General features: G+C 39.3%; 1 protein-coding gene across 1 annotated transcript; it reads right to left on the minus strand.

Moving 5' to 3' along the window:
- Nucleotides 1-1344: 1344 nt before the first annotated feature.
- On the minus strand, nt 1345-24211 carry Fam162a (family with sequence similarity 162, member A). The gene is made up of 5 exons (XM_013019497.1): nt 24104-24211; nt 7713-7835; nt 5783-5891; nt 4177-4285; nt 1345-1530 (listed from the first exon to the last, which is right to left on the minus strand). The coding sequence occupies exons 1-5, from the start codon at nt 24135-24137 to the stop codon at nt 1435-1437; spliced, it is 471 nt and encodes a 156-aa protein (XP_012874951.1). The 5' UTR covers nt 24138-24211; the 3' UTR covers nt 1345-1434.
- Between the last annotated feature and the right edge of the window lie 199 nt (nt 24212-24410).

Consider the following 24410-nt stretch of genomic DNA (forward strand, 5'->3'; position numbering starts at 1 on the left):
AACCTATGAAGAGGTATACTCTGTATGTTACTGAAAACAGAATGATAAAAATAAGAAATGATTGCACAAATTAGTGGTACTTGGCAATGCAAATTATTGGTGCTTGACAACAATCATGAAATTTGGTTTAATGAAACATTTTTATTCCAATAAATCTACAAGATACAATATTAGAGTGTTTTCTTTAATAGGTAAAATGTTATTAGTTTATGCTTACATAAAAGAAGTACCCCATTAAAATTTTCCCATATTCAAAACACTAGCTGAAGGGTCCCAAAATAACAAGGATTATTAATGTAAAACATGCTTTTTGATAATAAATTTGCAAGTGATAAAAATCGAACTTGATACCTAAAGAGCTAAGAACAAATGACTCAAGTGTAGACACTGCCATTAACATCATCATCATGAGACTATAGCTAGTGTTATATTTTACCATCATCATCATGAGACTATAGCTAGTGTTATATTTTGCTGGATGATTTATTAAATTTTCCAAATAGCTGCAGAATATTCCATTTAAATCACTTGTAACTCAAAACTAGCATGTTTGGATGGCTGGGACTTGTTATCCATTAATACTAATGAGACATATAAGAATAAATCAAAAGTTGACAATGGAAATAGCATCTATACTTGAATGAGACAACTTGATAGCACAAAGCCAAAACTAAAAGAGATACATACTAAGCATAAATGCTTAGCTTCCAACACTAAGAAAAAATGGGATTTTGTTCCTAAATGAAAAATGTAGTTTCTCAGCAAGAAAAGGGTCAACTGTGATCTAAGCCATACAACTATGTCACTGCTGGCCTTAAGCAACTTTGTGATGCTATGATTTGTAAGTCAAAAAAATCCCAGCCAGACTCCTCCCTTATTGTTGCCAAGACATTTCAAGACCTGTTCTCATAGTTTCCATCTGCTCTGCTAGTAAGCTTCAAGCTACAGTGTGGTCTGGCTGCTTTTCAGGGCTCTTTCGGGAGTCAGCCTTTCCTACAAGTACTTTGGCATTTGGAAGGCTACCTTTCTAAGAGCTATCCAGGCAGTGTACTCAGGTGGCCTTCCTTATCCCTTCAGAAATAAACAGAAAACAAAAGAACTAGAAACTACTTTGGCCTCATTTTGGCAATGTGAATAAATGTAAAATGATACCTGGTTCTCTTCAGAAGCATTATAAAGTTGAAGTAAGTTGACTCATTTTCAACTTACTTTCTCAAAAAGCTAGATTATATTTTACTTGAAAGTCACAAAATATAAACAAGTCATTCTTTAAGAAAATTTATTTGTTCTTCTAGCAGAAATAGGAAAATGGTGAACGTTTGTGCAAAACATTTATGAAGTGAATCCTTGTACCACACCCTCTTTTTTTAATACAGGCTTGTTGCTGTAACATTATCCCTGGATTTTCAAATCCAGCCAACACAGACACTTCTGCTACTCTGCTTTGTCCTTTATAGCTGCTGCTTCCTCTCTCAGACGAGCTTTCTTTTCCAAGTTCAACCTTGTTAAAGACTCATTTCTTTTGACAGCCTAAAGTTGAAACAGATTTGCATAGGTGAGTACAGCAGCCAAATGAAGCACAAGAGAGAAGCACACATATCACCCTCTTTTCCCCTTCTACTTGGTTTCCTCCCTTCTCTTCCATTCTGCTTTATTTTAGATGTCTTCTCATTTCCATCTCCATCCCTTTTTGCTCCTTTCACTCTTGCCTTCCCAACTCATGTTTGCTTTCATGTCCTCTAGTTCCTTCTCTCTTAAACATTCAACTTTGGAAATCCCAGATTCCCAAAATATTAGCACTGATGACTTCCAGCAGTGTCTATCCCACAGCTCCACCCTCTGAACAAACAGTAGCAGAGGAAGCACCCATGCTCTTCCCTTGCTTCCCTCTGCTTTCTATGAAGCCTACATGAACAGCCAGTAAGAAAATTTTTATGTCAACTAAGTGAATCTAACAACCATACAGCTTGGTATTTTCTTATGTCTTTTGTCATTTCACATGCAATGTGAAGAAGAGAATGGAAATGGGAACTTGATGGTAAGGAAAAACAATAATCTCTCTTCCAAACTGCATTAAGTTCAAGCCCAGTACCATGCTTGTAATCCTTTACCATTCAGGAGGCCAAGATCTAAGGATCAAGGTTAAAAGCCAGCGCAGTCAGAAAAGTCCATGAGACTCTATTTCCCATTAGCCACCAAAAGCTGAAAGTGGACATCAAGTGCTAGTCCCGAGTGAAGAGCTAAGGGACAATACCCAAGCCCTGAGTTCATGCCTTAGGACTGACACCAAAAACAAAAAGGGAAATATTAAGTTCAAAAGTTCATTCTAATAGCATTTGTCAACTTTTTGGAAATGCAATTCCACAGAAGATACAATGCTACAATTGCATGGTACAGACAGGAAAGGAGTTCTCCAAGGTACACAAATTATATCTTCAGATGACATTAGAACCTAGGGGAAGAACTAACTCATGGAGTTTTCAACTCAGCAAGAAAAACTGAGTATACAAAAGCAACACAAATTCCTCAGAATTCGAGAAACCCCTGTGTCCTGTCCACCGGCTTCTGTAGGTTTCAGTTTGAGTGTCATGGATGAGAAGTCAGTGAGAGAAACAGGAACAGAGGTTTAAGAGAACCTCACCCAGGTCAGCATACTTGCCCCTTTGTACTCCTATGAGAACTGCAAGACTCTAAAGACAGCCAAAAGTTTATTTCCTTTTACTCAAGTCACTGGGAATAGGGAGATTAGTTAAGAATCTGTGTGAAGCAGAATCTTTTTAATTTCCGATTAGAGATGGAATTAAAAGAAATGTTTGTCTTAATACTAATACTAAATACAGCATGAAGTTTGATAATACGAACACTTGAGTTTTTATCTCACTATTCACTAGCTATGTGAATTTGGGGAGAATTCTTGAATGTTTCTAATTCCAGTTGCTCCTTTATGAATTATGGTAATAAAAGACTCTACCTTTCAGGTTGTTAGGGTTATGGTGAGTAGTTTGCAGTTCCTGCTTACATGGTAAGCACTCAGAGACAGGGTCAAGTCTACTTATATATTAGATAGACATCTAGGTTCAAATTGTGGTTCTACCATTAGGGAGATGTGGCTTTGGGCAAATTTTCTTTTTCTTTTCTTTTTTCTTTTTGTCGATCATGGGGCTTGAACTCTGGGCCTGTGCACTGTCCCTCAGCTCTTCAGCTCAAGGCAAGCACTCTTGACTCACAGTGCTACTTCCGGCCTTTTCTGCTTATGTGGTGCTGAGGAATCGAACCCAAGGCCTTATGCATGCAAGGCAAGCACTCTACCACCCACCTTCCCAGCCCCAATTATAATATTCATTAAGTTTCTGAACTTGCATTCCTGTATACTGCTCAGGAACTACTGTCCTTAAAACATATGGCCCAGTTTTGTGGAGCTTTAAAGAACCATTGCTCAGCATATAAAGCTAGGGCATGGGTCATATGGCTGAGTGCCACCTACCCTGTGCAAACCCTCAGTTCAAGCCCCAGTAATAGTAATAATAAATAAGTTGTAGACTAGAAGTGGCTATGTAGGTGGTGTTTGTGTTTGTCATTGTATCAGTTGCATGTGTTCTTTTACGGCTTAGATTCAAAATTGTGAAAAATGTATGCATATTCTTAAAAAGGAAAGCTAAAAAGCTACTATTAAAGATTTTAAATATGTTCTTTTAATAAAAACAACATTTAGGTAAGTAAATTATTGATATTTTAAAATTAATACAAAAAAAAAGCCAATAATAAGAATGCTCACTGAGGGCTAGACATTTTAGTCAATGGTAGAGCACTTGCCTAGCAAGCATGAGGAACTGAGCTCAAACTCCAGTACCATCACACACACAAAGAATGTTCACCATGATTAAGGGACTGATAGTGAGAGTAAATAAATCTGTGGTTATTAAATATGTGAGTGTCATATTTCTTTTTCATTTTATTTATTATGTAGAGGTGATAACACTTTTTACTTTACAATAAACAATCAGTCCTTCTTGTTATTATCCCCAGGCATAATATCTCAGGTTTGTCCTGCTCTGTCTCACTTGTGTCCTGGCAGTTTTAACACAAAAAGTGGCTTCCTCTTCTCAACACAAGGGTCACCCTTGCTTTCACCCCTTGCTCCATGGAGAACATGCAGACATGAGGGCCCACTCTCACCTTCTTGCCCTCAATAACCATCGCGATGCATCCTGCCACTGTCAGCGCAATCATTAGATAGCTGACCTTCACGCGGACTTTGTTCTTTGCAGCGTCAAGCATCTCAAACCTAATAATACAATGTGGCCACGAGAGGTTATTAAAAGCTGTGCCTCCTCAGCCAGGAGTGGAATGGTGTTTATAAAAGAAAAAAGAAGGCGGGACCTTATAGCAACACGGGGAAGATGAAATGTGTTCACAACTCCATCACAACAAGACAAGACAGATCTAAAGAGATAAACTCCTTATTGGAGTAGGATGATGTGGGGTGGGAGTGGGGAGTAGTTTCTCCTTCTCAGACCCCTCCTGTCCAAGATGCCAGTCAATCAGTTCTTTAGCATGAGCCGGAAGCACTGCTTCTGTGGGGGTGATCACTGCCCTCCTTGGGGTGGAGGGAACACTTGGTATTGCCTGGAGATATTCTTGTCAACACTCTGAGAGTGGTGCTGGCATCTTAGAGGGTAGAGGCAGAGGCCAGGAATGCTGCTAACCATCCTCCAATACACAAGATAGTCCTCCAGAACAAAGAACATTCAATATTGCTAAGGTTGAGAAACTCAGGGTTGGAGGAAACTGTAACCATCATTTCCAAATAATGAAAAAGTCAAATCCTAGCCAATACTTGGTTTATGGATGTTGGTGGCAAGAGGCATTTTTTCTGAATTCTAGAATGGGAATATGTTACGGTGTTTGTCAGGCTTCCATCACTTATAACTAATACCTGGAACAATCAACTTAGAAAAGGTTACTGGGGCTAGTGGCACATGCCTGTTATCCTAGCACTCAGGAAGCTGCGGCAGGAAGATTTGAATTTGAGGCCAGTCTGGGTAATATTTCAGAAGGGAAACAGACAGACACACACAGAGATTATTTTGGTTCAGCTTTCAGACCATTTTTTTTTTTTGCCAGTGGTGAGGCAGAACGTGGCAGCAGCATGTGGGGGAACAAAACTTCTCACCTCATAGGAAGCAAAGGAGAAAAAGAGAATGAGATTAGGCCTCTATAAGGACCCAAAGCCCTTCCCTTTATGTTTCTAACATCTCCCAATAGCACCAGCTTGGAAACCAAGCTTTTTTTTCCCCTCTTAACACATAGGCCTTTGGGATGGTCTGAGAGCCAACCACAGAGGATGCACTGAGATATTCATGCTCAAGCCTTGAATAGAGGTGCCACCCCAAAGCTAAAAAAAAAAAAAAGCAAACATCCTGTTCAGTCACATTTCTGAAGGTAGGAGATCAAACAAAAGCACAGCTGGGCTGGGGAATGTCTGACAGCTGTTCACTAGTCACTATATAACATAGGATGAAGAGGTTTTTTTTTAACTTTTTTTTTTTGTCTTTTCTTTTTTTTGGTACTGGGGATCGAACCCAGGACGTTGCACTTGCTAGGCAAGCGCTTTGCCGCTGAGCTACATCCCAGCCCAGGATGAAGAGGTTTTCCAGCAGTTTTTGTTCTGGGTACTTCCCAAAGACAAAACATTTAAACAGAACTCAGGGGCACACTGTTTTTTTCTTAAAGTAGATGGGTGAGAAAGGAAAGCAGCTTACAACCTAAGCTCAGCACTCACGAGATAGTCTCTGGGATTTCATCTGCCTTTTTGAAGCGACCTGACCATATTAGGATCTTCTTCTCCCAATCCGTGGGTTTGTGTAATGGCACTCTGTGGCTGTACATGTCTGTAAGAGAAACCAGACAAGATCTTACTTGAGATTGTAACATGCAAACTGCACAACAAAAACGTGCTACTTGTACTTTTCAGCCATTTATTAAACAGAAACACTGTAAAAGTTTGAGCTAAAGATTTATTTGAACAGAATTTCTTTTTTTTGTCAGACATGGGACTTGAACTCTGGGCCTGGGTGCTGTCTCTGAGCTCTTTAGCTCAAGGCTAGCACTCTACCACTTGAGCCACAGTGCCACTTCTGGTTTTCTGAGTGGTTTATCGGAGGTAAGAGTCTCACAGACTTTTCCTGCCTAGGCTGGCTTTGAACTGTGGTCCTCAGATCTCAGCCTCCTGAGTAGTTGGGATTACAGGCTTGAACCACTGGCGCCTAGCTGAACAGAATTTCTTAAAAGTGCCTTGTTTTTCCAATGGGCACTAAAGAAAAATAAAAGCCCTAATATAAATGCTAGTGGCTGAAATGTGAAAGAACACCATGAGCAGATGGTAGGTACAGAGAAACTAAGACGGGAGAGTGAAGAGCTTCCTAATGTGGATAGAATAAGAAAAGGTTGTAAGGTTAGACTAAAGAAACCTGGAACACCAACCTAAGGAGTTTGGACCTGTTTAGGGAAATACATTTTGAATCAAGAAAGCAGATACTGTTTAATTTGCACAATGAATCAAATAAAAGAAGGAAAAGTTCAGACAGGACCTATAACACAAGGGTGAGGCGATGTGTTCTGAATCAAAGGTGTAGCAATAGGAAGAGAGAAGAGGTCAGTCTAAGGATAACTAGAAGACTGATTAAGTTAAGGTTAAAAAAATCACAAAGAACCTCAAACTCAGAAGATTAAAATAATAGCAGTCCTCTTAGGTAAGATATTATGAAGAGGACCAGTTAGGAAAGGAATGAACACAAATACCATTCCAGTCTAAATGGAATTCATGTCATCCGAGTAGGTCCTGTTAGTTAAGTGATAAGTAGAGAGAAGGCCAAGGTTGAGCTGTGGGACATAGTTCAGGAAATCAGACAGCAGAAAGCGGTAGCAGAAGGAAATGGAAAAAGCCAAGGAGGCAGGTGAACAGGAAAAGTACCAAACCGCAGACTGTAATGGACAAAGAATCTTTTGAAAAAAAGGAAAAGTCATGCAAAGAGTAAAAAAAAAAAAAAAGAGGGAATTACAGAACATTCGTGTTAGAGGAGATGTTAGATAATCTCAACTTAGTTTTACCCAATGCCTACGTCCCTCTTCCAGAAAGACCATCTCCTTCCCCATTCTTTTCCACCACACCTTTGCTTCCATTTAGTTAGAAAACAGCCAAAAGGAACAGAAAAGTCACCAGGAAAAACAATACAGAAAGAACCAAAGGCAAAACAAGAAGTTTACAAGTACAGAAATAGTACTACTATGTCTGAAAGTCTTGTCAATTGTCTTATAATGGCTTTATAGCTTCTTTTTCCTTAAAGATGATTCAGAAGTATACATATGAAAAAAGTGCTATCCACAATTCTACTATCACATAACTATTAAGTTTTAACTTTGGTATGCACCTTAGTTTTATCCCCATGAGCTTGTGTCTGTGTGTGTCTGTGTGTGTGTGTGTGTGTGATGCTTATGCTTAAACACAATATAAAATGTTGTACCCTGCTTTTTCCATTAATGAAATAAACATCTTCTATATTAGCACATCATACTCATTATAAGCCTCATTTCTTCTAGCTGTAATATCAAGTAGACCTAACAAATTATTTATCATTCCTGGACTATTACATGTTTAGATACATTCTTGATTTTCCACTCTGTACATAATTGGAAAAAAGCAATAAACTTACTGGTTGTAGCTTTGGGACTTTCCTGTGGTTTGGTGCAAAATCCATTGAACCCCTTGAGTTCAGAGTTTCTGGTAAACCTTATAGCAGAGGAAGCATTTCGTTCATATAACTGGAAACAATTTCCTAGAAAAGAGAAAAAAATTGTTTCAGAGAGAGAATATTTCATATGTTTTCCAAGATGAGAAACATCTTCAAGTTTTATACTTATAAAAATCAGTTCATTTGCAAAATAAAAAAATTAATTTGGTTAAAATTACTGTACTATACAATATATAAGATATTTCAGCTGGGCACCAGTGGCTCATGTCTGTAATCATAGCTCTTCAGGAGCCTGAGATCTGATGATCACTGTTCAAAGCTACTCCAGGTAGGAAAACCTGTGAAGATTCTGGCTCAAGTGATAGAGTGCTAACCCGAAGCAAAAAAGCTCAGGGACAACACCCAAGTCCTGAGTTTAAGCCTTAGGACCAGCACACACATATATACACAAAAAATAAATGAACTGTGGAATGTAGGATATGTAACTATTTAACCACTTAAGTACTATGTTTAGTACTGCTATAAAATATAAATGCTTTGCTCTTAGAAAGTTAGAAATGTGCAATACTAACATTGTAGTAGCAGTAAATTGTATGGTATGTATTCCTCACATATCTTGACATGATAACAATTAATCTGGTGGTAGCACTATATACTATGGCATCTAGGCTGTTTAGTATAAATCAAGTCACCATGTATACTTATATTTACATATAAGTATATAAAGCTATATGCCTATTATACTTTTAATATATAGCTTTAAGATAATCTGTTTATATGTGAATATATAGTTTATTTTTAAAATTTAAATTCAGAGTATTTTAAATCTCTATATAACCATCATCCAGTTTCAACAATTATCAATATTTAGGCAATATTGTTTTATCTAAATATAACTACCCCCTGTCCCTTAATGGACTATTTTAACATGAATCCCAAACATTAATTCTTCCATAAAAATTGTCCCAAAATTTAACTTTCCAAATTATATTCCAGAATGCCATTAATATAACAAAAGGTATATCCTGAACTTCAGCACAATATGATCAAATCATACTAACAATGAATTTCTGAAATAGGCTCATTTTTAAAAAATATTATTCTAGGGAATGTAGCTTAGTGGTAGAGTGCTTGCCTAGCATGCATGAAGCCCTGGGTTCGATTCTTCAGTACCACATAAACAGAAAAAGCTGGAAGCAGTGCTGTGGCTCAAGTGGTAGAGTGCTGGCCTTGAGCACAAAGAAGCTCAGGGACAGTGTCCAGGCCCTCAGTTCAAGCCCCAGGACTGGAAAAAAAAATATTCTAACTACTGTATACACTAAATATGGTTGGTGTTTCCTGAGTTTCTTTAAATCCTTTAAATTTTTATATCCATTTGCTGAAGAAATTAGGACCCTAAGTCCTATAGTTTCTGTTACTTTGGATTTTGCTGGACGCATCTCCATGATGTACTCTAACATATTCTTCTTACTCCTCTACTTCTTAGAACACAACTTTGGTGCTTGATATAATCAAGTTAGAAAGCCAGGTCTGGTGACACACATCTGTAATGCCAGTATTTGGAAGACTAAGAAGGGCTACCTTAAATGAGTTCAAGGCCAGCCTAAGAAATATAGTGAGACCATATCTCAAAACCACACAAACAAAAGTTTTAGTTTCTTAGCAAGGTACAAGTGGTATACTGTGTACTTACTTCCTATTGTACTATATCAAGACCTGCATAGCAATTTTGTTTCATTTAGTGATATTAAATTTGACAGGAGGTGCTATCAGCCTGATTTAGTCCTTATAAAATTCTTCATCATCTAATATTTTTATCAGCAAGGCTCCCCCCCCATTGCTCCATTATTTCACCATCATTAGGGGTTACAAAATTGTAGTATTCTTACCACATGATTTGGTTAGTCTAAGATACAAGAAGATAAGAGATATGTAAAGTGTTTCTATTATTTGTATGTTTTCAAATTAATGAGATGATTTCCTTGCAACCTCCATAGGTAATCTTCCATGTGAAAGTAGTACAATGAACTCTTGCATATTTGTGTGTGTGTGTGTGTGTGTGTGTGTGTGTGTGTGTGTGGCTGGAACTCAGGGCCTAAACTATCCCTGAATTTTTTCACTCAAGGCTAGCACTCTACCTAAACCACAGCACCACTTTCAGTTTTCTGGTGGTTAATTGGAAATAAGTATCTCGTGGACTTTCCAGCCTGGACTGGCTTTAAACCAACCATGATCCTCAGATCTCAGCCTCTTGAGTAGCCAGGATTACAGATATGAGCTACCGACACGCACCTAACTCTTGCATTTTAACTTGTGATGTATTCCTATCTATAGTTTTTGCTTATGTGCAGCACACCAGAATCAATGCAGAAATAACATGAATCAGGAGTTTTTTTTTTTAAGTTCTCTGGTCTTTCCTGAAGCAATGTGAACAATCTTGCACATATTCCTGACCAGACATGTGAGGGCTTTTCACATATCACAATGGGCATCACATTTCCCGTCTCCCTTTTAAATGTTTCATCTGCTTCTTGTCTGACTCACCTATTTATTACCACCTTCTCCAAGATATATTAAACAATACTGCTGGTAATTTTGAACAAATGCCTCAGGGAACAAGTTGTTTGTACAGAATCAAGTGAAGACTTATCTGTGTGGATGAGGAAGGGTGGTGGTGGTGGGTGTCTGTGTCTGAGATTGGCCAGACAAATAAAAAATAAAAACAGTAACAAGTGTATGGGATTTGGGGGAGTGGGGAGCTTCAAACTTATTATTCTTTCTCCAAACCCTTCTAAGTAGTTACTAAGCTAAACTAAGTCACTGGTCTTAGTAACTTCTGTGATTCTGAAGCTGTCAGTCAAGGCTACTAAGAAGCTAAGAGAAGATGGGAATGATGCAAGTTAAAAATAAGAGGCACTTAAAAACTTATTTTATTTTAGCTGAGAAACAATCACCCTACTTAGAAACCACATGTTAACTTGGAGCAGGATAAAGGCTAGGCATCCCACATTCCATTTTGTATGTATGTCTTTTGTCTTGCAGTCTCTTTAAAGCCATGTCGGAAGGCAGGATACTACAGGCAATGACTTGTAACAAGGTCTCCCTTGGCCAGCCCTGAAACATACTGTCAAGAGTCCAGATATAACCTTGGGACTGTTTTAACATTACATATGTTCTCACTCCCTATCCTCAATTCTCCCTATTTAGCTTAAAGCAAATGTCTGTACCCTTGAAGATGGCTAAAAGGTAGTAAGTATTTCTCTGCCCTTTACCCTGTCTCTTTATTTGGCAGATAGAAGTAATTGGCCAGCCCTGACACGTGAAACTCCTGAAGTTTGGGCCCCAGGTTAAAAGCTCAGGTTTTAAAACTACTTAAGACTTGCTATTCCTGAGCTGGGAATGTGGCTTAGTGTTAGAGTGCTTGCCTAGCATGCATGAAGCCCTGGGCTTGATTCCTCAGTACCATATAAACAGAAAAAGCCTGAAGTGGTGTTATGGCTCAAATGGTAGAGTGCTAGTCTTGAGCACAGAGAGGATTAGGGGCAGTGCCTAGGCCCTGAGTCCAAGCCCCAGAACCTGAAAAAACAAACAAACAAACTAGCTATTCCTAACATAGTTTGGTCATTTTTCTTGAATAAATGCCCCTCAGATCACTGTACACCTCTGATTGTTTTCAGAGTTCTGAAAAAAAAATTGTTTTTTTTTGACAATTTTGGTAATGTTTTAGTTTTATCTAGAAATGGATTTTCAGAGGTGTTTATCTTGATGATACTGAAGTTGGCACCTCTCTCTAACTGTGCAATGACTGCTGGTTACCTGCAGTATGATTTATTCCGAAGGCCTTATTTTTGTTTTCTATGTAACCAAAACATTGGTGCCATTTAGGGGTAACAGGTTTACAGTTGCTTTTAGCTTGTTTCTCATTTTACATGTAATAATGTAGGGGTGGAGGTGTGACTCACATGGAAAAGTGCTTGCCTAGTTTGCATAAACAGGCCCTGAGTGCAAACCCAATTCCACAGGGATAAGTGCAATAATTACTGCAGAAGGCTGAGTTAAGGGTTAAATGGAAAAACAAACATGGGACTGTCTGCTGAGATACTTGAAACACAGACACTGAAGATTTGGTTCAATTTCTAACATTACTTAAAATACAAATCTTCAAACACTTCCAGAGTACTTCTCAACTTTACCCTGAAGGTGGCCCAAACTTCTGATAGAAGTAATTGCACAGTTGTGAGAACATGGGAAAAGCCTTTGAAGTTCTTCAATAGTTCTGGAGAATAATTTTTGTTGTTGTTGTTGGTCATGGGGCTTGAACTCTGGGCTTGGGCCCTATCCCTGTGCTCTTCAGCTCAAAGCAAGTGCTCTACTGCTTAAGCCACAGCACCACTTTCAGTTTTCTAGTGGTTTATTGGAGATAAGAGTCTCACATACTTTCCTACCCAGGCTGGCTTTGGACTGAGATCCTCAGATCTCAGCCTCCTGAGTAGCTAGGATTTCAGGTGTGAGCCACCGGCACCGGGCTAAGATAAAAATTTTTATAGTTCTTATTCTCATATACATATATTTGACATCTGTGATAGGATATATATTTCCTATGACTATAATGAATATGGTATGCCTATCTGTTAAGACACAACACACTAGTCCACCTACTCTTAATTGACAGTTTGGAGTACATGTAGGGAATTTGTGAATTTCTCTCTTCTCAGTTGTCAGGATTTGGACTCAGGGCCTTAAGCTGGCTCTGCTTGCTTGCTGAAATTGTTATTAGGTTTGTTAGAAATCTGTATTTGAGACTAGACGAGAATCATAGGTTTTCTTCTGCCTTAAATTGTGGTAAAATATGTATAACATAAAAATATACCAACTTGAGGTAGGTGAATATCAGCAGGAGAGGGGAAAGGCTTACAAAGAAGAATGTGGTCATTGTCTTTTTCTTGTTTTTTGTTTTTAAGAAGAGAGAGTGGGCTGGGAAGGTGGCTCAGTGGTAGAGTGCTTGCCTAGCATGCATGCAGCCCTGGGTTTGACTCCTCAGCACCACATAAACAGAAAATGCCAGAAATGGTGCTGTGGCTTAAGTTGTAGAGTGCTAGCCTTGAGCAAAAGAAGCTCAGGGACAGTGCTCAGGTCCTGAGTTCAAGCCCCAGGACTGGCCAAAAAACAAGAAGAAAAGAAAAAAAAGAAGAGAGAGTGGCTCTGTGCATCACCTTTGTAATAACAATAAAAAAATAAGAAAAAGAAAAAGAAGAGGTTGGGATACATTGTATATATGTGTGTAAATGTCACAATGAAGCCCCCTGTACTAATGTATACAGATAAGAAAAACTATCAATATTATTATTTTAAGTGTGCAGTTAGTTCAATGGCATCCAGTGTATTTATAATGTGGTCAAACCATCACTAAAATATCATCTTTGGGACTTTGCCTCTTCCCTAAAGAACGCCTTGTTAGTATGAGCCAGGCACACGGCCTTGTTGTCCCATTTCTTCTCTTTGGCAGGCACTTAGAAAGAAGCAAGGTTAACTGTCTGCTAGCTGCTCTCTAAACAGAAAACAGAGACAGAATCAATAACTGTTTCCTTGGTAACTGAACTTTTCTATCCATCATAATTAGAACAAAGGCAGATCAAGAGACAACAACAGAACAGAGGTTATTTAGGAGAACAGAGAAAAATAGACTATTCAGTTTAGGTAATAATAAAGCTGAAAATGCACAGAATGGATAAAAATCTAGGTCAGTAGGACTTAGATACTGCTATGGAGTATGTGTGTGTGTGTGTGTGTGTGTGTGTGTGTGTGCATGCGCACGTGTGCATTCGCATGTGTGTATATGTATGTATTATACTAAGTTCATGCAAGGGTGAGAAAAAATAATAGGGGATGTGAAGGGTCTGGGAAGGTAGCTCAGTGGTAGAGTGCTTGCCTTGCATGCTTGAGGCCCTGGGTTTGATTCCTCAGCACCACATAAGCAGAAAAAAAAAAGCCGGAAGTGTCATTGTGGCTCAAGTGGTAGAGTGCTAGCCTTGAGGTGAAGAGCTGAGGGACTGCGTCCAGGCCCAGAGTTCAGGTCCCATGACCGGACCCCCCCAAAAAAGGGGGGGTATGAAGTGTGCATATGTCAGTATATACATATACACATACATACACACACACACACACACACACACACACGAAATCTTAAAGTTGATAGAAAAGTCTCTTTAAGAATGTTGCTTTTGATAGAAAAGTCTCTTTAAGAATGTTGCTTTTGAAAGAAGCAAGGGACTAAGCTTTGCAGCTATCTGGTGTAAGAATATTCCAAACAGCAAAATGCCCTGAAGTGGTTCTAGGGACCACACAGAGGCCACAGAGACTGCACAGAAGCACGTAGGCAGGTAGATAAGTAGAATCTGGGAAAGAAGTGTGTGGAGAATTAGGGGGCTGAAAACAGTAGAAACTGTCTTGACAGAAACTATCCCCTAACCCTTTCTTACCCCAACTTCATACTATATGCCCCTTACTCTTACTTCCCTAATGTATAAACACTGATTAAAACATATACAAATATGATGTAATTATAAACCTCAGAGGCCAATGTAAAAACAATTTTAATAAAAATTTATCACTAAAAACAAGCAAGCATGGAGTACTTGATGTGCTCTTGAGTTTTATAATTATAGCATAATGAAAAGATAAACAAACATTAGTATTATTAAGATTTTCTTTTTCTATTTCAAGGAGATAGAACAAATTGCCCCAGACATCTAAAACTGAAATTTTCCACCATCTGATGGATCACAATTAAAAACATACAAACCGAAAGAAAACAGCCCTTTAACCCTCTGGCTGCACTTGTAGTCTGTCCCTAGCTGACCAGTTCTGTGTCCCCAGAGTCCTAGCAGGAAGCTGAGATGAAGATTCAAAACGGCATCTAAGGTTCTAACAAGTGGCTGGTTACTTTTAAGAGTAGAAGTTCTCAACTGCTTATCTAGGGACAAGCTGTTTGAAAATCAGTGGGTTGGCTAGATGCAGATGGTTCAAGTACTAGCTCCCAGGGTGGGGAGTGGGGATGCTTTTTATCGGACTCTTTTGAGTCATATAAATCCCAGAGGATTCCAGGAGATAACAGGCACAATGCAATGTGCAACGTGACAAATCTCTGGGAATCAGTGATGGTAAATGAATACTGGAAAAAGGACCTTTAGATTTTCTGATTTAGTGTTCCTTAATCTGGTGTCAAGATCCATTGTCAGCTCTATTGCAAGTAATAACTTACTAGCTATGAAGTTTGTCAATATTTACTTAAAAGAAATTTGTTAAAACTCTAAAAAATTTACATTACAAAGAACTTTGACACACATAAGCTTTAAAACATCAACTAAGAAGGGGAACTTATATATACATAGTACCTAGTTTTAGCCACTGGAAAGGCTGAGAATCAGTGACACCTCAGAATCGATGATTACACCTAATTCTAGGTCTTGGTTTCTAAATACCATTTTCCAATAAAAGGAACCAGTTTACTTGAGGAGAAATGGCTGATCTACCCCGAGGCAAAGAGAAAAACAACAGGAGCCTAGATCATCTTTTAGTGACAGAAGATGAGGTATTCCCCATCAAAAGGTGGGCGTGTAGAGACAGGCCGAATGATATAAAAGAACCTAAAATGGAGTAATTTAAAAAAGAAAGTAAAAAAATAAGCCCATACTAACAGCAACAGAATAAATGAATAAGTGGAGAGAAAGGACAGATTTTCTTTATTTAAGTAACAACAACAACAACAGAACTCCAAATATATGTTAATTCTCAGGTTAGTCACTTGCTCTCAAAGACTAGAATATGAAAAGGGGAAAAATAGTAACTTTATTTGGAGAAACTAAGTTAAAAGGTTTGAATCACTAGTCATACATAAGTTGGGTGGATCTCATGCACACTTAATATGATACGTACAGAAAGACACTTTACTTCTGTGCTAGTTATTCTCCAAATCCCATACATCTGATCATGGAAAATATCATACAAACCCAAATAGGCATTTTATAAAACACCTAGTCAGTATTCTTCAAAACTGTCAAGGTCATGAAAATAAAAAGTTCTGAACTGTATGGAGCAGAAGAAACTAAGGAGACATAACAACATAATGCAAATGAGATCCTGGAACAGAAAAGAGAATAATGGAAAATGGAATAAAACAAGTCACTTTATAGTTTATAGTAACGTACCTGTGTTATATCACAGATAGGTAAAATGTTAACATTTGAATGAGGGGTATACAGAACTCTGTATTCATGTGCAACTATTCTGTAAATTACAATTATTCTAAAACAAATGTATTTTTAAAATATGTGTACTTAGTTATATACTTAAAAGACATTGAAGCCAGGCGCTGGTGGCTCACACCTGTAATCCTAGCCACTCAGGAGGCTGAGATCTGAGGATCACGGTTCAAAGCCAGCCCAGGCAGAAAAGTCCGTGAGACTCTTATCTCCAATAAACCACTCAGAAAACCAGAAGTGGCGCAGTGACTCAAGTGGTAGAGTGCTAGCCTTGAGCTGAAGAGCTGAGGGACAGCGTTCAAGTCCAGAGTTCAAGCCCCATGACCAAAAAAAAAAAAAAAGATATTGATAATACAAAAATTGTTGGTATCTATATAAAAATTTTGCTCATGCTTGCGTGCCAGTATGCGTCTGGAATGGGACAGGAAAAGAGAGCTGGAGCATAGCAGGAAATGTGCCCATTCTGACAAGGGACAGATTATTCCTAGCCTCAACACTGATCTGGCCTGTATCTGGATCTTTCTACTGGGCTACCAACACTCACAATCAAGCTGTCATGTTACTGACACCAGGCTGATATTCTAGGGGGACTCTAAAGCTAAGTGACAATGTTGGCACAACTCATTGTGGTTCTTGGTACTGTGGCCAACTGTACTCCTCCACAATCTTGCCACATCCTCCCAAAAGGCTTTGCTGAAGCAGACTAGTAACAGTGGTGGTTTAGGAAGACAAATCTTGAGCACAGAAAGCAGTGAAAGTCTGAGGTGAAGGTAGCATGAGGTTAAACAGTAGGAGGGGGAAGACCGGGACATGGAATCCTTTTTAGGTGGCATCCCAATACTATAGTTCAGGATGATGACACAAAGGAAGCAGGATAGCGGTAGTTACAGGGAAGACCCAACTGATGTTAAAGCAGTAAGAAGGCCGGGCACTAGCGGCTCATGCCTATAATCCTGGAGACCCAGGAGGCTAGGATCTGAGGATCATGATTTGAAAGCCAGCTCAGGCAGGAAAGTCTTTGAAAACTTTGTCTCATGTCAAATTAACCACCAGGAAGTGGTATTGCACTAGATTTGAGCAAAAAAGCTCAGGGGCAGAGCCTAGGCTTTGAGTTCAAGTCCTAGGGCTGGCACAAAAACAGGTAACAGGAGGAAAAATGAAACAGACTAACACTGAGTTTTATAAATTGCCATTTGTAACATTGTCTTTATGTTGAGGAAAAACACCCTTGAGTACAAAAATAAAATTGGTTTAAAAATAAAATTTTGGAGCCAAGCCACTTTTTAAGTTAAGGATAAAGTTATGCAAATGGAAGTTTACAATTCTACTAATATTTGGTGGTAGAACTATTTGGGGCCACTGTTTAGTAATCCTTTTTCCTCTTATTAGTTCCCAGCCCACTGCCAAAATAGTGGCTATTAATTCTTCTGACTTTAGTTTTGTGAAAGAAACAGGCTCTCCATCTGTTTTTTCATCCTTCCCTGGCAGGCTTGGAATTGGTAAGCCCTTCCACCTACCATTCCCCAAAGATCACTAAAAGATCACAACTGCACTTCCTTACTTTCCACTGTCTTTTTCCTTTTCACCATCCTGTTGAAAAAGAAAAAGGACAACAAAAACAAAAACAAATCCTTGAAATTATAAATGTCTTGCTCATTATGGAAAATATGGATGCTAAGAAAAGGACAACAGCTGGGTGCTGGTGGCTCATGCCTGTAATCCTATTCATGTGGCTGAGATCTGAGGATCACAGTTTGAAGCCAGCCCAGGCAACAAAGTCCATAAGACTCTTATCTCCTACAAACTACTCATTAAAAGCCAGTAGTGCTAGGGCCCAAGTGGTAGAGTGCTAGCTTTGAGCAAAACGAAGCTCAGGGATGGTGCCAGGCCCTGAGTTCAAGCTCCGTGGCTAGTACACACACTAACAGTATAGAAAAATAAAGGCACACAGATGAACATCTAGGGATAACAACTTAATATTCTTTCTTTCCAGACTTTTTTCCTATGTCTATACATAACCTACAATTTTCACAATCACATAATACTTTGCTTATGACATGCATATTATTCTTGGTAATTTAAAATACTTTTGATAACTTTATAACATCCAACACATGGATGTAACCTGAATTTAATCACACCTGGATTTTTGTTTCCTGTTTTTTACTATCATATATAGTGATGATAACCACTTTGTGTGTGTGTGTGTGTGTGTGTGTGTGTGTGTGTGTGTGTGTGTATTGGGGCTTAAACTAAGGGTATGGGCACTGTTCCACAGCTTTTTCATTCAAAACTAGTTTTGTTTTTTGTTTTTTTTTTTGGTGGTTAATTGAAGATAAGAGTCTCACAGACTTTCCTGTCCCGGCTGCCTTCGAACTGTACTCCTCAGATCTCCTGAGCAATTAGGATTACAGGCATGAACTACTAAAGCCCAGCTTTTGTTTGTTTTTGAAATGGGATCTTGCTCTTTTGTCCAAGTTGATCTTCAGTTCAAATAACCTCTTGCCTCTGCCTCCTAGTAGCTGAGGCTATGATTTTTTGATGGAATTTCTAATTATTTTCTTTGAACAAAATCCTGTAAGTGGAGCATTAAAAAATAGACTCTCTTAAAGCTTATTCATAAATGTGTATACAAATATGCATAAATACAAATTTATGCATACAAACATTACATATATATCTTAAATTGTTTTCTAGAATGGTTGAACCAATGTATACAACCATTAGTATGAGGCAAAACATTCACTTATCTTCAACAGATCCTAAAAATAAAAAAATTTTTTAAAAGGAATCTTCCTTTTCATAGGTCATTGGCTAAGTGGCATAGTCGCACCACCTTCATTCTACCGCTTTACTACCTTTCTTCCCCAAGCACTTCACTAAAATTGTCCTAATGCTAATGATCCTTATGGAGTCCTATGAGTACATTTTTGACTCTCATCATTAGCCCATTTTCTTCCACTCTTCTCACTGTTGTGCCCATTTGATATGGCTGATGTCATCGATCTACAAGGACCTAATCCCCCTTAAATCACCACGTTCTCTTACTTCCCCTCCAACATTTTTTTTCCTATTTTCTTTGCCACCTTCTGTTACTTTCAATATGTCAGGCCTCCACGAGTCAAGTTCTGTGCTGCTCTGAAAGGACTGTGCTATTCTTTTTTAATAATCTGCTCTATTCTGATGGCTCCTAAATTTTTACCTCTAACCTCTTCAAGTCTTTGACTGAGAGGTCTTATCATCACCTATCACTCAATAACACCCCCAACAGAGTAATGTGAATTGTCTGCCCAATCAACATAAATCTGTATGGGTATTCCTCGTTACTTTCCTAACTTTCATATTTCTGACAGTAGGTAAGTTTTGCTGTCTTTCCCACTCAAAATACTAAACTTTATGTCTTATCTTTATCCAATGTCAAATTCATACTACTAATTTCTTCAAGGCACTTCTTAAATATACTCCTTTGTCATTCCCACCAACACCTTAGACATGGACCATTGTAATATTTTCACAAGGTTTCAACAATTTATCTTGTACATACTTAGCCTTGTTAATTTTCCAAAGATGTTTCTTGGATGACTTATCTTTTGAAAACATTTCCCCCCCCCAAATCCATCTGGTTCAAATTCCTCATTTAGGAAAAAAAATCACAAAACATATTAAAAAAAAAAAAACACCATCAGATTAAAAGCCAAGGTAATCCAAGCTTCTCCTGTTGACCTTCCTCCCTCACACAATCCAGACTGTCCCTCTTCTGCTAATGTCACTTGTGCCCTTTCTGTTTCAATGGAGTTTTGGGTTGATAATTCTACCCTTCAGGACTTTTTAGAAGTCAGTAGTGTACTGGTTCTTGGGAAGGAGCCAGTGTGGAGAAACCCTGATTTACAGTGTTTGCCAATAACTGCCACCATAGCAGATTTCAAGCTATCAATGCTGTATCACCAATTGTTAAATTAGGAAGATGTGCACAATGTCAGCAAGAACAGGCCAAGGCTACTGAAGCAGCACTTACAATCTGGTCTGTAATCTAGAATTTAATATAGAGCAGTTCATTCATTTCTGAGCTTTCTTTTTGTATAGAGTACACAGTATGTGCTCAATGAAAACTTCTCCAGGCCAGACCTGGAGAAGTGTGATAAGCAAAGTCAAATATGGGAGTGACTAAATGGGCATGATCTCAGGATTAGTTCGTGAGCACAAAAAAAAAAAAAAAAGAACAATGAAGGGTTAGAATGTGGTAGAAATAAAATGAGAATGATAGCTAGGATATATGTTATATGCCAGCTTTGTACCTATATGATCCTTCTTTATAAGTCAATTCCCTTCTTAAGTCTTAAATTTCCTAGGCAAAAATTAAAGGACTGGACTATGGCATTTTTTTGATGCCATTCCTAGCGCTTGAATTCAGGACCAGGCCACCGTTCTTAATGTTCTTTTTACTCAGGCTAGTGCTCTACCACTTGAGCCACAGTGCCACTTCTGGTTTTTGAGTGGCTAATTGGAGATGAGAATCTCATGGGGGACTTTTCTGCCCCTGCTGGCTTCAAACCTCAATCCTCAGATCTCAGCCTCCTGAGTAGCTTGGATTATATGAGTGAGCCACTGTCGCCCAGCTGGCTTTAATGTATATAAAGAGTCTCATGGACTTTTATGCCTGGACTGGTTTTGAACTGAGATGCTCAGACTCAGCTTCCTGAGTAACTAGAATTACAGGAGTGAGCCTGGCTGGAGTATAACTTTAAAAAAAAAATCAGTTTACTCTTGCCTGTTATCATAGTTACTTAGGGGGCTGAGATCTGAGGATTGTAGTCCTAAACCAGCCCGGGCATCTCTTATTTCCAAAAAACCACCAGAAAACAGGAAGTAGCACTGTGGCTCAAGTGCTTAAGAGCTGAGGGACAGCGCCCAAGCCCAGAGTTCAAGTCCCACGACCAGAAAAAAAATCAGTTTACACTAGTTTTATGGTGGGAAGATTTCATTGCTTTATTCTTTTTAATTTTTTTCTACTTTTAGAAGAAAGGAAGTGTTGAATGCTCAACTTTTAACTGCATAGTCTTCTACCATTAAGAAAAAAAAATTTTTGCCTATCTACTATAAACTAGAGTGCTGAGGGTTTAGTAAAAACAAATCCAGTCTTTACCCTCATACAATCCACATGTATCAGTCAGTATTAAGTTTCTAAACATCTGTATGCCTTTCTCTAAGTAATAGATGTAAACTATGGATACTCTCTCTTCATAAAACCAGTATATAATCATTAGAATCTGAATATACTTTCAGAGTTTCACAAGACCACTCATCTGTGAAGTCCAAGCACTGCAATAACCTTAGATCTATATCTACATCAACAAAACAATAAAAAAATTCAAACTCATAAAACCCTACATTTTATTTGCTAAGGGAGTACAGCAATATTTCCAGTGGAAGTAATTAAAAGTATAGGCACACTGCTCAAATGATTACATTTTGGTATCGGAAATCTTAATCACCTAGAATATCTAATTGCAAATAATACTTTAAGTAAAGTATGCCTAAATGATGTTTCTATTTGATGTATCATTCCTTTGGTTGAGTTTACTTATCAAATCAGTCTTCTTCCTTGAAAACTATTTACATACAAGTACATACATTCCCATTTCCAAAATAATCTTCATTTCTTGGCCTTTCAAATTCACAATTAGAAGATTCAATTGGGCAAATATCCCAATGAGCAGCTTCAACAATAGCAAAGAACACAAATTCCAGACACAGAAGACAAGGCACCACCTCCATTCCCGGCTCTTACATTTTCTGGCAAAGTGGTCTTGAACAAATCACTTAACCCTTTGACATACATTTCTTCATTCATAAAAAGGAGAGGGGATAATAAGACTTACTTGAGAAAGCTGCTGTAAGAAATCAATCAAATAAATATGTGAAAGTATTTAGCTGTGAAATAGGAAAAGGTAAGACAAATCATTTGAAGTTGCTCATGAAACATAAGATATTCACAAATCATTTGGAAAGAGTTGCTAAAATAGTCACAGAACACACACACACACACACACACACACACACACACACACACACACTCTTGAGTCCCACATCTTTAACAAAATAAGCTGGACCTGGTGGAGTGTGCTTGTCATTCTCCCTACAGCAGGAAGTATAAATAGGAGCAATACAGTTCAGGCCAATCTGCACAAAATAGAGACCCTATCTCTAAAACAGTAGCAAAAAGGGTGGGAGTCATGGCTCAAGTAGTAGAGTACTTGCCTAATATGAAGCCCTAAGTTCAAACAAACAAACAAAAATACAAACCATAGTTGTTTATATAACATCTTTAATGTGCTATTTAATATTTTCTACCTGAAATAAAATAAATTGTTCTTAAATTATACAGCTTTTTGTTTTTTGTTTTTGTTTTTTGGGTCCGGCCGTGGGGCCTGAACTCTGGGCCTTGGTGCTGTCCCTCAGCTCTTCAGCTCAAGGCTAGCGCTCTACCACTTGAGCCACAGCACCACTTCTGGCTTTTTTCTTTTTCCTTATGTGGTGCTGAGGAATCTAATCCATGGTCTCATGCATGCAGGGCAAGTGCTCTACCACTGAGCCACCTTCCCAGCCCATGGGTGTTTTTTTTTTTTTAACTTGTTTATGTGCTTGATAGTAAAGTTGTAAAACACCCCCGAAAGCTTAAGAAGAGAGGCTTTGGAATTTGTGATGCCTAAGGTAAGAAGAGTAAGTAGGAAAGACTTATCAGCTCCTTCAGTCTTAATTCCAAGTAGACAAAGTTGCTCTTAGAAGTTCTTTATTTTTTACAAAGCAATGGTTCCTTCACTTACTCTACTGAAAAGCTTACACCTAATAACAATGTACAGAAAAGATAAAATCAAATGAATCAACAATTTTAACAGGGCTTTACTATTCTTTTTGGGGGGGGTCCGGTTGTGGGGCCTGAACTATGGGCCCAGGTGCTGTCCCTCAGCTCTTTAGCTCAGCGCTCTACCACTTGAGCCACAGCACCACTTCCGGCTTTTTTCTTATGTGGTGCTGAGGAATCGAACCCAGGGCCTCATGCATGCAAGGCAAGCACTCTACCACTGAGCCACCTTCCCAGCCCTTTACTATTCTTTTTAATGCAGGGGTTTACCTATAACCTGATTAACCCTCTGCAGTTCAGACATGTCTCCCAGTGTATTTCCACTGTGACACAAAGTATAACTTTTTTAGGGGGGCTGTATATCAAAATTCTACATTCACTTTTTTTTGCATTGCTTCATTTACATTTACAACATACATTTGCATTATTTCAGTAGCCAAGTTTAGGGTTATTCTTCCTTCAAAAATGACTTTTTAATAATTTGGTACCAAGGAACAAAAGATCATCACAGCTCAACAAAACTCAGAATGGTGGCCGAAAGAGCAAATTGTCCTGACATCCACAAAAAGTCCAAGTGCAAATACTCTTTTTAGTTTTTAATCCCTGCGGTGCCAAGATTCTGCTAGCTTCTCAGAAAAGAAGTCAATCCTAAAATACCTACCCCACAAACAACCCCTACTTCGAAAACAAGGTATGGATCCTGCATTTTCATCAGGCTTTCTTCCAAGAAATTCAAAGCACTGACTTGCAGATTGCTTATAAGTAATAGTCCCATATCTTAGGAAAACGAGCCCTAGTATTTCGTGAGACGTTAAACCCCAGATTCTCTACACAAGAGTGAATTATTGAGAAGTGGGGGAAAGAGTAGAGTAACGGGTGAGGAAGGTGAGGACGAAGTTCTAGAATAACAGGTGTTCTAAGGACTGAGCTGGGGAGGGAGCGGGTGGGGGGGTGTCTGTAGACCAGGAGGAACAGAAGTGAGACTTCAAGGGTCCCTTAAGTGGGTGAGAGGAGGTGGATGGAGAGGCAGGTGCGAGGGTCATGCCAGCAGCTGCTCGATCGGCCTTGGCTTTGCCCTCACTTCCATGAAGTGGGTGAGATTCCGAGTCCCCTGGAGGGGATGCACGGGGAGGCAGAGCAACTCCCGAGTCTGGAGGACCGCGGGTTTCTCCCTCTCCCCAGCGGCCGCGCTGGTGGCCTTCCCTCCCGCAGCCCGCCCTGCATCTCACCCGCCGCCAGTCGCAGGCCACGCCAGCTGCCCATGGCCGCCTGCTCCTCCGCCGTCCGCACCGAACCTCGCGCTGTGCGGTGGCGCCAGCGCACTCAATGTCACCCGGCCCGGGCTGGGGAGGCTGCGGGTGGCGCCGGAGGGCGGGGCAAAGGGCGGAGCCAATAGGGTGTGAGTGACGCGCGGGAGACGCGCGGGACGTGTGGGACGTGCGGGACGCTCTGAAGACGCGGGCCACCGTCCCAGCCCCGGCTCTTTGTGGGCGCTGAGCCCGGGTGTGCAGCGCTTTGGGCGTGCCCCCGTTAAGT

This window comes from Dipodomys ordii, unplaced genomic scaffold (assembly GCF_000151885.1).
Source record: "Dipodomys ordii isolate 6190 unplaced genomic scaffold, Dord_2.0 Scaffold45, whole genome shotgun sequence".
NCBI lineage: Eukaryota > Metazoa > Chordata > Mammalia > Rodentia > Heteromyidae > Dipodomys > Dipodomys ordii.

Coding starts and splice junctions, on each gene's coding strand:
- Fam162a (XM_013019497.1), bottom strand. CDS start 24,137: ATGGGCAGCTGGCGTGGCCTGCGACTGGCGGCGG. Junction 7,836..24,103: donor TGGCCTGCGACTGGCGGCGG/GTGAGATGCAGG, acceptor TCTCTTTTCTAG/GAAATTGTTTCCAGTTATAT. Junction 4,286..5,782: donor GAAATCCCAGAGACTATCTC/GTGAGTGCTGAG, acceptor TTGTATTATTAG/GTTTGAGATGCTTGACGCTG.